General features: G+C 48.1%; 1 protein-coding gene across 8 annotated transcripts; it reads right to left on the bottom strand.

The window, feature by feature from the left end:
- Positions 1-2,190: 2,190 nt before the first annotated feature.
- Positions 2,191-8,130, bottom strand: LILRB4 (leukocyte immunoglobulin like receptor B4). 8 transcript variants are annotated; one of them, XM_077975869.1, is made up of 13 exons: positions 8,047-8,130; positions 7,519-7,767; positions 7,328-7,363; positions 6,856-7,140; positions 6,409-6,708; positions 6,046-6,096; positions 5,716-5,763; positions 4,965-5,081; positions 4,583-4,658; positions 4,463-4,500; positions 4,150-4,202; positions 3,118-3,276; positions 2,191-3,038 (listed from the first exon to the last, which is right to left on the bottom strand). In XM_077975869.1, exons 2-13 carry the CDS (start codon positions 7,550-7,552, stop codon positions 2,892-2,894), a joined length of 1,344 nt encoding a protein of 447 aa, XP_077831995.1. In that variant the 5' UTR covers positions 7,553-7,767; positions 8,047-8,130; the 3' UTR covers positions 2,191-2,891.
- Between the last annotated feature and the right edge of the window lie 7,586 nt (positions 8,131-15,716).

Genomic DNA, 15,716 nt, shown 5'->3' with positions numbered 1-15,716 from the left:
GCAGCAAATACACCTGGTGCCTTCCTCAGTTGGACCCTTTCCAATGAGGCTGACTGAGGGCTGAGCACACAGGTGTGTGAGAAGTCCTAGGAGTTCAGCCAGAGTGCACTTAGAACCTGTCCTTTCTGAAGGAGGAGGACGGAAGAATCCTTGCTCAAAAGTATATGCTCTCGCCCCTTCTCTTCAGCATAATAATAGAAGTCCTAGACACAGCAATTAGGCAATAAAAATACACAAGGCACCCAAATCAGATAGAAAGTGATATTGTCTCCACTTGCTGCCATGATTTTATATATAAAAGTCCCTAAAGACTCAACCAAACAACTTTTAGAACTGATCCATGAATTTAGTAGAGCAGGATACAAAATCAACATGCAAAACTAGGTAGCATCTCTGTACACTAAAAACAAACTATCCAGAAAGAAATCAAAAGAAAAATTACACTTATAATAGCTAAAAAATTACTTAGAATTAAATTTAACCAAGGAGGTTGAATATCTCTGTACTAAAATCTTTACAACATTGATGAATGAAATTGAACAAGACCCATATAAATGGGAAGGTAGCTTATGTTCATGGTCTGCAAGAGTTAACATTGTTAAAATGTTCATATTACAATAAGAATATATGGACACAGGGAGGGGAACAACACACACTGGGGCCTGTGAGGGGAGGGCAGATGATGAAGGGAGGGAGAGCATTAGGAAAAAGAGTTTTGCATGTCAGGCTTAATACCTAGGTAATGGGTTGATAGGTGCAGCAAACCACCATGGCACATGCCTACCTATGTAATAAACCTACCTGTCCTGTACATGTGCCCTGGGACTTAAAAAAAGTTTATACCTGCAGACTCAATGCAATTCCTATCAAAATTCCAAGGTCATTTTCCACAGACATAGAAAAACAATCCTAAAATTTGAATGGGACTACAAAAGGACCCCAAATAGCCAAAACAATCTTGAGCAAAGGGAAAAAGGGGGTATCACACTTTGGAATCCCCAAATATCCTACAAAGCCACAGCAAGGAAGACAGCATGGAACTGACATAGAAACAGGTACAGTGATCAGTGCAACAAGGATGAAAGCAAAGAATGAAACACACACATTTATGGTGAATTGATGCTCAACAAAGTTTCCAAGAACAAGAGAGGGCAGTCCTTCTGAATAAATGGTCCTGGGAGAACTTAGTCTCCATGGAGTGTGGAGGTCTGGGTCCTCCCTGGGCTAGTGGATGGCCAGAGCAGCGTATACGCTCAGCTCAGCTGTACTTTCCCTTTCCTAGGAGGAAGGAGGCTTCATTATTTCCTGTTTGAGGGTTAAGTTGTGCAGCTGGGCATAGGTCGCATCCTGGGGATATTCATATGAAGAAAAATGAAATTGAACCATTATCCCATGTACAAAAATGGGTGAGAGAAAAGCTTCAAGACGTTGGTCTAGGCAAAGTTTTTTGGATATGGCCCTGAAAACACAAGCAACAAAAGCAAAAGTAGACAAAGGGTGTGCCTCCTAACGAAACAGCTTCTGCACAGCAAACAACAGAATGAAGAGACAACTCAGAAATGGGAGGAAATAGTTGCAAGCTGTGTATCTGATAAAGGGTTAATATTTAAAAATATATAAGGAATTAAAACAATGCAACAGCAAGAAACCAAAAACTACTTGAAACACGGGCAAAGGAGCTGAACAGGCATTTCTCAAAAGAAGACGTACAGATGGTCAGCAGGTATATGAAAAGGTGCTCAGACAAAAGCTTTGTCTGTTGAGATAATAACTTTTTGTTCATTTTGTTAAAATACTGAATTACATTGAGTTTTTGAAAATTAAGATACCCTTGCTTTTCATAAACAAAATTAAAAAATAAAAAACCAGTGTGGTCATGATATATTGTCTATTTTATAGAGACATGAATCTTGTTAATATTTGTTAAGGGATTTATATTTCAGTGAGAGATCATCCATGACTTTCCCATTTTGTAGTTTCCTTGTCAGGTTTGGGTATCAACTTGTTCCTAGTCTGATAAAATGTATTTGTGTAAATATACACAAAATATTCTCAGGGAAAATTTATGCAAGTTTCTGTGTGTGTGTGTGTGTGTGTGTGTGTGTGTGTGTGTGTGTGTGTGTGTGTCTGTGTGTTTCATGAGTGCATAAGAGTTTGAAAAAACCACCAACAAATCTTCCTGAAGTGGCATTTACTTTGCGGGAACATTTTTTATTACAGGATCAATGCATTTGATATATGTTTATGTATGATGATTCAGTTTTTCTATTTATCCTTATGTTCATTAAGTAAACTGTAATTTTGAATATTTCATCTATCTCATCTGCATTTTCTGTTATGTCAGCATAGAATTGCTCAGTTTTCTTTCACCTTTGTAAAGCTGTGTGTAGGGTCTGTAGTGCTGCCTCCTATTTTGTTCCTGTATGGAAAAGAGTGCCTGCTCTTTTTTTATTCTTATTTTTCTCATTGTGGCCAAGTTCCATGTATCATTAATGTTTTCAAGAATAGACTTTTGACTTTATTAATTTTTCCTTAGTTTTTGTTTGTCCTCATTAGAAGCTCCCATTTTCCCATGTCATTGGTTTGATGTGTAATATTTACATGAGCATTCAATTTAAAACATTTTCTGACTCTTGGTTTTGTTTTTTTTGTTTTTTTTTTTTTATCAGTTAACTCATTGGGAACTGAGAAGTCTGCTACTTTGTTTTGATAATGCAGGGATACTATTTATCTTTGCAGAATCAGGTGAAGCCCAAAGTTCCCAGAATCTTCTAGTGGTCTCTGTTAGGGGTCTAGGCTGGCTGGGGTTCAATGATGTCCACTGGGGGCAACTTCCATGCCTTCTGGGGTCCTGAGTCTCCGTGGTTTGTGGGGTCTGGGTCCTCCCTGGATTAGTGGATGGCCAGAGTGGCATAGACACTGGGCTCAGCTGAAGGTTCCCGTTTCTGGGGTGGAGGAGGCTCAGTTGCCTCCCGTCTGAGGGTCAAGCTCTGCAGCTGGGCATAGGTCACATCCTGGGGGGCTTCAGATGTAGCAGCCTGCAGTGGGGGAGAGTGAGAGGGAAGGAATGTGATGGGGGTAGGGGAGGGCTGGGGGCCTGGAGAGGAAAGGACCTGCCTGAGTGTCCATCTGCCTGTCCTCTTCCGCCTGTGTGTCCTTTGTGTCCAGGAATTCCTCGGACAGTGGGGAGGGAGGGGAGGCCATTTCTCTCCTAGGTCCGGAGTGTTTCACCCGGGCATACGTCACTGCCTGGGGGTCTTCATCAGGTGGCCTCTGCTGGAGAAAGACACTGGTGGGGAGTGTCCTTGAGTCTCCCTGACCCCCTGGAGTCAATTTTCTTCACTGTTCCCAGGATGATCTGATTACATCTCTTTCCTGATGGAATCTCAGGGATGCCCTAAGGCCGTGGAGGGTCTGGCCGCTCCCTCCCTGTGGTTCTGGCCTCTCCTCCTCACTCTGACCTTGCCCATTTGGCTGCAGCCTAATGCCCGCCTTCCTGCAAGAGCTTGCTGTGGCCTCGGGGCCTTTGCACGGCTGTTTCTTCTGCCTGCAGGGACTCGTCCATTAGAGGATCCTCTGGCCCCCTCCGTCCAGGCTTCTCAGATGACAGCTGAGCAGACAGCCCTCCCCTTACATTCAGACTGGCCCCACACTCTGCCCTTTCCCTGGTTTATGTTTCTTACAGCACACTGCACTGCTGGACACTGCATTTATTTGCATTTTGTCTCCCATCACGAGGTGAGCTCAGGAGGCGGGGGCGGCTCTGCTCCCTGCTGTGTCTGCAGCTCCCACAGGGAGCCCGATCCACAGTGAGCTCCCTGAGAACACTCGCTGGATGAATGAATGAAGGGGAGCCCAGGGGACCAGGGTGGTTCATCTATTCCTCATCCTCCTGAGGCCTGGGGAGCGCTCTAACAACTAGACGGTCAAACAGAGGAGGAGGAGCGGGAAGGGGAGCCGGGAGGAGGCCTGTGAGGTCCCAGGACAGCAGGAGAGAGTGAGGTCACAGCAGGCAGGAGGCAGCGTGCTGGACAAGGAGGGGTCCACCGTGATGATGCTGAGAACCGGGGGAAGAGGACAGAGAAGTCCTGCAGGATTAGATCTGGCACCCGGAGGCCTTTGGTGCCCGGGACAGGGGCGGGGTCTCACCCGACTGTCCAGCTCCACCCCGTCCTTAGGCTGTGTGTCCTTCATGGCAGCATCTGCTGGGGCAGAGCAAGGGGTTTTTCTCCTGGGAAGGTTCCCTGGGACCGCTCATTCCTGCTGGACCCTGCCCTGTTCCCATTAGGGCCACCGTGATGCTGGGAGGGGCTGTGATGTCCCCAAGGTCCTACAGTGTGGGTTCAGACCACCTCCCCCCGAGTCCCTGACCCTTACCAGCCTGTACTCCTGCCCCCATTGCTATTGAAACTTTGGGGCCCGCATCTCCACCCCAGGTGCACCCCCTCTGCCTCTCACTTACTGGGGTTTTCTCCCTGGACGTCAGCAGCTGGCCTGGACCTGGGGGAGGATACGGGAGTGTGAGGGGCAGTGAGGTGGCTGTTGGGGTGGGTGGGAGTCTGAGGCCTTCTGGCAGAATTACCTCCTCTGTAGACCCCCATCCTTGGGCTCTGGCTCTGCAGCCCCTGGAGGACGTTGGAAATCAGCCTGTCTCTGGGCTGGGGAAAGGTGCACGGAGTCTCAGCTCTCGGAATGTTAGAACCACCTGCCTTGCACATGCAACTCAAGAGGAAGACAAACCCGAAAATACACTTGCAAGGATGTTTTAAATCCTTCCTAAGTGTAGAAAAACCGAAAGAATAAAGCACTTCCGTTATGCCCTTCTTTATTTTCTTCTTTCTAGATTTTCTCACTGGGAATTTCTGGAGCAGTTCCTAAGCTGACCTCTCCTATCTGGAGTCTCTTTGGCTAGTGCTCTGAGCCCACCCTGCATCGGCCCACAGGTCCCCCAATTTCCTTCTTACCTGATGTCCTGTGTTTGCCCTGACGCCAGTGTTGGAGGAGGAGAAAGAAGACGAGGGAGAGAAGCAGGATGGAGACCACCAAGACACCGATCAGTACCTCCCAGTGCCTTCTCAGACCTTGGGCGTGATGACATCAGGAATGGGGATGATGTCACTGATGTGAGCACCTACTGTGCGCACACCTACTGTGTGTGCTGGATCTTTCTTTCATTACCTCCAACCCTCACAGCAGTCGTGCAACTTGAGATTGCCACCCTCTCTCTACTCATTTCACAAAGGAGGAAACTGAGGCTCAGAGAGGGGAATCGCCTGCCCCAGGTCCCCAGCCAGGAAGCAGCAGAGTTAAAAAGTGAACCCGGGACTCTGATCTGCAGCCCTTATTCCCTGCACCAGAGCCAAGCCCCAGAGTTGCAGGGAAAGAGCCTGATCATCTTGAACCACAGCCCTGCTCCTCTCCCCTGCCCCAAGTCACCGTCACCGCTGCAGGTGGGACAGGACAGGCCCCTGTGGAATCGACTCTGGGAGCCTTCCCTGGGAGGCCTCCTCTCCCAGGAGGTCACAGCTGGGAGTCAGAGCTGAAAGGAACGTTCCCACCCGCAGGCCTCTCTCCTTTACACCTGGAGAAACTGAGGCCCAGGCAGCGGAGGGGCCTATCCACGTCACCACCTCCAGAGGAGCCTGAACCTAGGACAGAGCCCACCCCTGCCCCCCAGGGACTCCATTCACCTCCCACTCAGAGCCCCTCACTCACCACTCTGGGGGTCTGACCCCGTAGGCATGAGGGACTGGTCCTCAGGGCCTGCTGGGTTAGAACAGGGACGTGAGGGCTGGGGCTGCCCTGCCCCCCACCTCAGCTCAGCTTCTCCTCCCAACATCTCCCTCTGCCTTGACCCCTCACCCCGCATTAGCCCAGCCTCAGGGCCTTGGGAGGCTGCAGTGCCTCCCAAGTCACTGCCTGACTCCCACATCCTTGGAAGCAAGCCCAGCTGAGAATTGGAACGAGGACTTAGATCCACTGAGCGTGTCTTGAGACAGGCCTCGGGCTTTGGAAACTCTCTGGACAGAGGCCTCTAAGACTCACCAGCTGCTGAGATGGACCTTGTGGGTGAGGGGCTGGGACTCTCCAAGGATCCTGGGTAGAAGGACAAGAGGAGGGTGAGAGTCTGGGGTTGCCCCGGAGTCTCCACCTCAAATTGAACCTCTTCCTACATCTGCCCTGTGGCTTCCCAGGGACCATGTCTCTTCCCTCCTGGCACCTTCTGGACCCCAGGTAAGGGAGAAGAGCATGGGCAGGCCTGGGAGGACCCCGTTGTCCTCCTCCCCTCTGAGGGCTGAGTCTCCCCTTGGCTGAGCCCCCCTTCCTCCGTCCCTGCCCAGAGCTCTCCTGGGGGCAGGGCCTGAGCTGAGCCATTGAGCTCAGAGGGGACAGGGTCGGGAGCCTCACCTAAGACAGTGAGCTCCACGGGGTCACTGGGGCGTGACAGCAGGTAGTGGGAGAAGCTGCGTGAGCTGATGCACCTGTAGGTCCCCCCATGCACTGAGGTCACAGGACCCATGGGGAATTCAGCCCAGTGCAGCTGAGCTCCGTGCTGTGATCTCAGACGCGGCAGGGGATGGGCTGCCCCCTCCTTAAACAGAAGGAAAGTGTCCATCGGGCTCTGTGACTGACACAGCAGGGTCACGCTCTCTCCTGAGGTCACAAGAGGACTCGGCAGGACTGAGAGGATGGGTTTGCTGTAGGCTCCTAGGAGAGAAGGAGGCACCATGTTAAATGGGTCTCCCACCTCCCGCATCATCCCCAGGGCTGGGCTGTGAGAGGGAGATGCCCCTGAGAGCCGACCCCTTTCCTGAGGACAGAGCCTGGGGCTGGGACCCCTGAGTGTCCTCTCACCTGTCATCACCAGGTCCAGGGGGTCGCTGTCCTCTGACCAGTCTGGATGGCTGTGATAGTAACAGCGGTATCTCCCTGCATAGTGCTGTGTCATGGATGGGATGGAGAACTTGGCCTTGTTCCTGGGCTCCAGTGGGTTCTGTGTGTCCCAGGGTGCTGGGCTTCCTTCTTTATCCAGATGGTACTCCTGAGCGTCCAGGGTCCCCTGACACCAGATGGTCACGGGGCTCCCCCAGCTGATCACAGAGCCAGGCTCAGCCCAGACGGTGGGTTTGGGGAGGGGCCCTGGAAGGAAATCAGAGGCTGCATCCCAAGAGGTCCCTCAGCCCTCAGATCCCAGCTCTCAGTCCCAGGACCCTTCAGATGTCGCCATCAGTCACCCAGAACTGCTGTCTCCTCTCCCAGCTGCCCATGGGTGGCCCTTTGTCCCCAGTGAGGAGGAGGGACCTGGGACAGCTGGGGACAGACTCACCTGCCTGCACACAGGTCCTGGGGCCCAGACTCAGCCCTGGAAGAGAGTTCCCTGTGAGAGATTTGCCCCTGAAGCCTGAGCAGGTCCTCTCTTTACCCTGTGATTTTTGAGTCTCCTAAAGAACCAGGGCCTGGCTGTGAGGCAAAGTTCTTCCAAGACTCGGGTCTCCCCTCCCCCTCCTTAAATCTCACCTAAGCAGAACAGGACCGTGAGGGAGGGGGTCATGGCGTCTCCTCCCAGTGGCCCCAGCTGTGCAGATGGATGAGTCCTCGGTGCCAGCGGGACAGAGAGACACACGGTGTGTGGCCGCTCGGAGGCTGGGTCCTTCTAGTCATGGGGTTGTTCCATCAGCAGCCCGCAGGAAGGGAAACTGCCCTCATTTGAACCCCAGCCTGGCTTTCATTTCCCCAGGGCTAGGGCTGGGGCAGGCACCAGGTTCTCTGCAGACATTTCAGACAGAAATGTGATCTCTCTGATCCCAGCCTGCTGTCTCCCTCATCTTAATTCCTCTCTTGCCCAAACATCAACCCGTATGTATTGTGTATTTGCACTAAGCCTGATGCTGGGGGTACATCATTGAACAAGTGAAAAAAACAAACAAACAAACAAACAAAAACCTGTGTTTTCAGAGCACAGGTGAACCATAAACCTTCCTATTGCTGCCATAACAAATCACCACAAGCTTAGTGGCTTAACATAATGTAGGTTTCTTGACTTACCATTCCAGAGGTCACAAGTCCAAAATGACTCTCCTTGGGCTAAAACACAGTTGCCATCAGAGCCGTGTCTTCCTGGAGGTTCCAGGGAGGATCCGTTCCCCGGCCTGTTCAAGCTTCTGCAGGCTCCCACATTCCGGCCTCACCATTCCTTCCATCCTCAAAGCCACCAGTCCCGTTATCTGGCCCCTGCTTCCATCCACTCACCCCCTTCTCTCACTCTGACCCTCCTGCCTCCCCCGTTTCATTTACTCAGCCCCTTGTGATTACATTAGGCCCACCTGGATAATCTCCCCAACCCAAGATCCTTAACTTAATCACATCTGCAAAGTTTGTTTTGCCACATAAGCTCCCCCTATTCACAGGGTCTGAGGCTCAGGACGTGGACATCTCTGGAAGGTCACTATTTTGCCTCCCACAGGCCTTCAGGGATTCCTTTAGCCAAATCTCGCAGAAACCACTTCTCTGTGATGATGGAGAGCGGCTGGGCATGCCAGTTGAACGCTTGGTGGGCCAGTGCGCAGCCAGGTCATGGTTGGCTACTGATGTCCCACGGGGCCCTGCCTACGTGAGGCCAAACGTTCCATCTCTACCAGAGCCCAGTAGCCACCTAAAAACTGTGCCGCAAAACAAAACTCATTCTCTTCAGCGCCAGCATGATGTAGCTCCAAAATCTTTTTTTTTCTTTCTTTCTTTTCTGAGACGAAGTCTTGCTCTGTCACCCAGGCTAGAGTGCAGTGGTGTGATCTCAGCTCACTGCAACCTCCACCTCCCAGGTTCAAGCGACTGTCCTGCTTTAGCCTCCTGTGTGGCTGGGATTGCAGGCACCCACCACCACTCCTGGCTAATTTTTGTGTTTTTAATAGAGATGGGGTTTCACCATGTTTGCCAGGCTGGTCTCGAACTCCTGACCTCAGTTGATCCACCCGCCTGGGCCTCCCAAAGTTGCTGGGATTATAGGCGTGAGCCGCCGCGCCCAGCCAAGCGTAGATTTTAAATGTCTTCACTGTAGATAGATGTTAGTATGTGGAGTGATGGACATGTTAATTGGCTTGATTCCATCATTCCGCAATGTATACATTTATAACACATTGTACTCCATAAATATATATAGTTGGTGAATTCAATATTTAGTAAAATTATTTTGAAAAGAAAATAACCATAAATAGATAACAAGCACGCATAAAGGCCAGATAGCTTCAACCCTCAGACCACTGCCTGCGTTAGCTTCCACCCTCAGGCCGCTGCCTGTGTAAAACACTGCAGGTGGTCAGCTCTCAATAATCATCCATTCGAATGGGCATGTCCTGCAATGATCTGGAATTGTGGTCTGTCCTAGATGGTGACTAATCATTTTCTGCCTCTGATCTCCTTAAAAGGATAGAGAGGGCAGGACGCGGTGGCTCACACCTGTCATCCCAGCACTTTGGGAGGCCAGGGCAGGCGGATCACGAGGTCAGGAGATCGAGACCATCCTGGCGAACACGCTGAAACCCCGTCTCTACTAAAAATACAAAAAAAAAAAAAAAAGTAGCCGGGCGTGGTGGCGGGCACCTGTAGTCCCAGCTTCTAGGGAGGCTGAGGCAGGAGAATGGCGTGAACCCGGGAGGCGGAGCTTGCAGTGAGCGGAGATCGCCCCACTGCACTCCAGCCTGGGCGACAGAGCAAGACTCAGTCCCAAAAAAAAAAAAAAAAGATGAGAGGACCTTCTAATTTTAGAACTGAAACATAGGGTGGGAGGGGAAAGAGGAAGTAGAGGTTAAAACAAACCCAAAATAAATCATGTCTAATGGTCAGGAAGGCAAAGAAGGAGAAGGAGAGGCTTACAGGAGGCTGAAAGTCAAAGTGCCGGGAACTGCATGAATACCGCTGCATTCAGGTTTCCAAGCACCTGCGTTTAGTACCTCATTCCGTATCCTTTGGGGTCACCCTCAGAATCACGGGGCAGTATCTCATTTCGAGGATTTCCATGTGTGTCTCCACACTGGTGTGTAAGGAGCTGATCGGAAGCTATTTCAGCCAAAGCCTGATGCATCGGACAATCTCTGGGGAAAAACAAACTCCCAGAAATGGGGACTAGAAAGTCATATACATATTGCCGAGTGTCTCCTGTTTTGGAGGGAAGTTCTGGACCGTGGTCTGCAACTATCAGAGACCCTGGTGTGGACCTGTCCTTGTTACCTGCTGCAGTGGTGTCCGCGATGCGTGCTGATTTCAGAAATTCCTTCCCTTCTCTCTTTCTCTACCCTATTCCCTTAACCCTGGTACCCAAATCAGTTACCTGCGTTCATATCCTTAAGTCCTGCTTTCAGAGTAACCTGTGCTAGGCAAGGACTGAGAACTATGCCAGGAAGTTTTTCAATGTCCTCACCCCTTTTCTAACCGCTCAACATGACTTGCCGTTACCAGTCCTGGACTTCTTGTATTTTGCTGCTTTTTTTTTTTTTTTTTTTTTGAGACAGGATCACGCTCTGTCACCCAGGCTAGAGTGCAGTGGCACAATCTCCACTCACTGCAACCTCAGCCTCCTGGGTTCAAACACTTCTCCTGCCTCAGCCTCCCGAGTAGCTGAGATTACAGGCAGCTGCCACCACGCCAGGCTAATTTTTGTATTTTTAGTAGAGATGGGGTTTCACTATGTTAGCCAGGCTGGTTTTGAACTCCTGATCTCAGGTGATCTGCCCTCCTTGGCCTCTCAAAATGCTGGGATTACAGGCATGAGCCACCACGCTCAGCTAATTTTTGTATTTTTAGTAGAGATGGGGTTTCACCATATTAGCCAGGCTGGTTTTGAACTCCTAACCTCAGGTGATCTGCCCGCCTTGGCGTCCCAAAGTGCTGGGATTACAGGCATCGGCCTCATCACCCAGCCTCATTTTGTTTTTGTAGTCATGCACTCACCGTTCAGTAAATCTTATCCATCCTTACTTAAGAAACATTTAAACATGTCAACCTGTGGCCATCCCAGGACACAAGAGATAAAGGCGAGCAAAGCAGATATATTGGATTCACAGTAACCCAGACTTCATTTCCAGTTACCTCCGCTTCTGGAAAATCTAGCATCCTAGCAAAAACTAAGTTGATAAAATCACTACACAAAAAGTTTAGAAATAGGACCAGTCCCGGGAAGGAAAGATTTAAAGCAATAGGACAGGATGAAAGAAATACTCACTGGGTACTGCACTCACCTCCTGGGTGCAATAGTCCCATGTAGCAAACCTGAGCATGTACGCCCATATCTAAAATAAAAGTTGAAGTTCAAAAAATAAAGAAAAAAAAGAGAGAAAGCAATAACATATTTTGTGGATTTGAGATGGAGGGTGGTGAGGAAGCTGAATGAGAGGTCAGATGGTGATGATGAGTTGGCATTATCTGAATGAAGGGATGCCTGGGGGTGGAAAGAGAAGCATTACAGGTGGTCCTGGGCAAAGGTATTCAAACGGGTGGATCCTAACGCCTTACAAGAAGTAAAAAGACCACAAGAATCTTTTCATTCTTTTCAAAGTATGTTTCACTGTAGAATCAAACTTTTGTGAGATACTAAAAACGACCTAATTGGAATGAATCATAAATTTCCAACTTAATTTGAGGGCACGGGTGTTCTGTGATTCATAAGAACTCATGTTTTATTGTTTCATTTTCTTTTTTTTTATGATTATACTTCAAGTTCTGGGATACATGTGTAGAATGTGCAGGTTTGTTACAGAGGCACACACGTGCCACGGTGGTTTGTTGCAACCATCAACCCATCATGTACATTAGGTATTTCTCCTAATGCTATCGCTCTCCTAGACCCCCAACCCCCTGACAGGCCCCAGTGTGTGATGTTCCCCTCCTTGTGTCCATGTGTTCTCATGATTCAACTCCCACATATTAGTGAGAACGTGCTGTCTTTGGTTTTCCGTTCTTGTGTTAGTTTGCTGAGAATGATGGTTTCCAGCTTCATCCATGTCCCTGCAAAGGACATGAACTCATCCCTTTTTCATGGCTGCATAGTATTCCATGGTGTATATGTGCCACCTTTTCTTTATCCATTCTATCATTGATGGGCATTTGAGTTAGTTCCAAGTCTTTGCTATTGTGCATAGTGCCACAACAAACATACGTGTGTATGAGTCTTTATAGTAGAACGATTTAAGATCCTTTGGGTATATACCCAGTAATGGGATTGTTTCATGTTCAACTGACATCACGTGACACCGAGAAAGATGATTCTTAGCTCCTACCCCACGTTGCATCTCCTGGGCAAGGGTCAAGTTATGACTGGGTTTAGTGAAGTTTGATCAGTTGGGGGTTGACTGGCCCATGGGGGGATCCCCAAAATGTCAGCATTTGGAAAACTCTATGGTTGCTCAACTCTCCCTTTGGCTGAGTCATTCCTTGCTCATGCTAGACTCTGCCTTTCTCTATTTTGAATATAGCTCCCTTGCTTCCTGTCTCTGTGCTGTCAGTCTAGTGAGATTGATAAGATATTTGTCCCAGAATAGAATAAATTCTTTCCCTGATCTCCAACCACTGATTCACTGCACTGGACTGCCTGGACAATGAACTAAACCCTAACATCTACATTAATCAACTTAATCTCAATTTTCAAGCCTAAGAATACATTTAGCCTTAGATTGCAATAATCTGGACTTCATCTGAAATTACTTCAAATGAATACCATTGGCCCTTGGACAGGAACATTTTCTGCCTTAAAATGATTTTTCTTATTTTTAAGGTGCCCATTATATATATATATATGTCCAGTTGTAGTCTAGGGTGACAAGATGATCAACCAGGTGTTACCCTAAGATTACCTAAACAAAAGTACCTGGAAGAATTTGCTCAGGAGTTTTTCCATGTTGTCAAAGAAAGACACTCCTAGTGTTCTGATTGTCTTTTGGGTGTGGGAGAGCAATGGAGTTCAAGTTGCTATGAAAACACCTGCCATCAGTTTGTCTGCTCTTACCCTGTGTCATTCCTATAATCCACAGACCCAGGGTTTTCCTCTCCCTTCAGGACAATTCTGCGTTGGAATTTACTCTCATTATGGAGAGAAGAAAATATGGTAGACTCATATTTTCCATGTTGGAGGAAAGATACATAGTGCCATATCATAGTGAAGACACAATGATGGTTTTGATGAAGACAGTAATGATGATGAGGAGCAGGCCAATGTTGGGGATGATAATAAGAATGACGATGGTGATGATAATGATAATGATGATGGTGGTGACAAAAATAATTGCACAATGGTGCTAATGTTAGGTAAGTCATGTATCTTGAACACAAAAAACGATGCCAGGCTCCGCTCTTTTAAGTCAGGAGTCAGCATACTGTGACCCTACTGTCAAAACTGGTTCCTCACCCATTTCCATAAATAAAATGTCATTTATTGGGCCATAGCAATGTTCATTCATTTACAAATCGTCAGTGGTTGCTTTCACCCTACTGCGCTAGAGTTCAGTAGCTGCAACAGAGCTCCTATTGCCTTCAAAGCATACACTACTTACTATCCTGTCCTTTGCAGAAAATGTTACTGAGCCCCGTGGTTAGTGAGGTAGGTACACTACCCACTAGTGCCTGGCAGCAGCCTTTGAAGATGAGCACTCCTACCATTCCAGTGCTATGGGCGTTGAATGTGAGACGCACAGTTTAAGGACCTTTCTTAGAGTTCCACAGGGAGTAACCAATGGATATTGCATTTAACGCACAGCCTCAGAATACAGAGATGAAGTGCGTTACCGTTGAGCGGTACTGACGATTCCTAGGAGGATTTAAAGTCAGGAGTCCACCTCATGCAAGCCCACACCATGTGGTGTCAAGAGTCCAACCAGGCCGGGTGTGGTGGTTCACGCCTGTAATCCCAACACTTTGGGAGGCCAAGGTGGGTGGATCACCTGAGGTCAGGAGTTCAAGACCAGCCTGGTCAACATGGTGTGAAACCCCATCTTTACTAAAAGTATAAAAATTAGCCAAGTGTGGTGGCCCATGTCTGTAATGCTAGCTACTCAGGAGGCTGAGGCAGGAGAATCACTTCAACCCAGGAAGCGGAGGTTGCAGTGAACTGAGATTGAGCCATTGCACTCCAGCCTGGGCAACAAGAGCAAAACTCCATCTGAAAAACAAAACAAAACAAAAACAAAAAACAAACAACAGCAGCCAACAAACAAACAAAAAACAGTCCAGCCAGGGCACTTGTTCCCTCTCTGGACCGGCCTAGGTTGAGGTTTCAGAAAACCGGCTGTTTCCCATATGGTTTCCAATGGATCCAACTGTTATCACCTGAGGTTCTTCCAAAACCTTTCTATTTTTTCATTGTTTGTTTCGAAGCTCAAACCCTAAAGAATAAACATTAAACAAAATGACCCATTAATAATAATCAAAACAGAAGATAGGTAGAACCAAAGGAAAGTTAGAAGGGACATGGCTGTTGTTCCAGAAGCTTCTTGACTTCCTTTCATAATCTGTGTGTGCGACAATCACCATTATTTTTAAGTGAGTCATTTTGTTTCTTTATTCATAATTTTCGCATCTTTCTATTACTTCCTAAATGAAATATGTTGTCTCTTTCCAAAAAATGCAGTCATTTCACATGCATTCTTTTTGGCCTCCTTCTTTCACGCACCATTATATTTCCAGGATTCATCTCTATTTTTGTTGGTAGACCTAGTTTATGCATTTTTCACTACTGTATAATGATCTGTTTTATAAATGCAACACAAAGTACGTATTCATTTTGGCCGGGAGTGGCAGCTCACGCCTGTAATCCCAGAATTTTGTGAGGCCGAGGCAGGCGGATCATCTGAGTTCAGGAGTTCAAGACCAGCCTGGCCAACATGTTGAAACCCCATCGCTACTAAAATACAAATATTTGCCAGTGTGGTGGTGAGCACCTGTAGTCTTAGCTACTCAGGAGGCTGAGGCAGGAGAATTGCTTGTACCCAGGGCACAGAGATTGCAGTGAGCTGAGATCGCGCCACTGCACTCCAGCCTGGGTGACAAAGTGGGACTCCGTCTCAAAAAACAAAGACAAAAAACAAAAATTAGCCACGTGTGGTGGCAGATGCCTGTAGTTCTAGCCACTTGGGAGGCTGAGGCAGGAGAACCATTTCAACTCAGGAGGTAGAGGCTGCAGTGAGCTGAGATTGTGCCATTGCACTCCAGCCTGGACGACAGAGTGAAGCCTCTTTAAAAAAATGTATTCATTTATCAGAGGATGAATGTTTGTATTTGACAGTATGTGGCCGAGGGGAACAATGCTTCTCTCCCAATTTGTTTGCCTGTGCCATGGGGCAGATGTGCTCTGTTTTTTAAGTAATCTCTGTGGTAAGGCTGCCTGGTCATAACTGCCCATCCCTTCCCCTTAAAATTCCAAACTCCTCCCCAAATTGGCTAAAGCAATTTGTGAAACTCTCCACAGTGTATGATATTCTACTTGTTGTATCTTGTCTTCAACAACTGGCATTAAAATGGAAACAAACCAATAATAACAACAAATTTGTGTCTCTTGTCTTGGAATTCACAATCTCGTATAATTTGCACCACCACCCTGAAGGAGCCATAATTGCCACCAGTTACGCAGGAAGACACATGGGCTGGCAAAGGAGCTGTCACTTGCAGGAGGATGTGCAGAGAGTGTTTGTTCAGGTGCTGGTGCTCTGGAAGGAGCTACAACAGCAAACACCAAG

The sequence above is a fragment of the Macaca mulatta genome, chromosome 19, assembly GCF_049350105.2.
Source record: "Macaca mulatta isolate MMU2019108-1 chromosome 19, T2T-MMU8v2.0, whole genome shotgun sequence".
Lineage (NCBI taxonomy): Eukaryota > Metazoa > Chordata > Mammalia > Primates > Cercopithecidae > Macaca > Macaca mulatta.
Note: the sequence above shows the minus strand (reverse complement) of the source record. Positions and strands in the feature narration are given on the sequence as shown.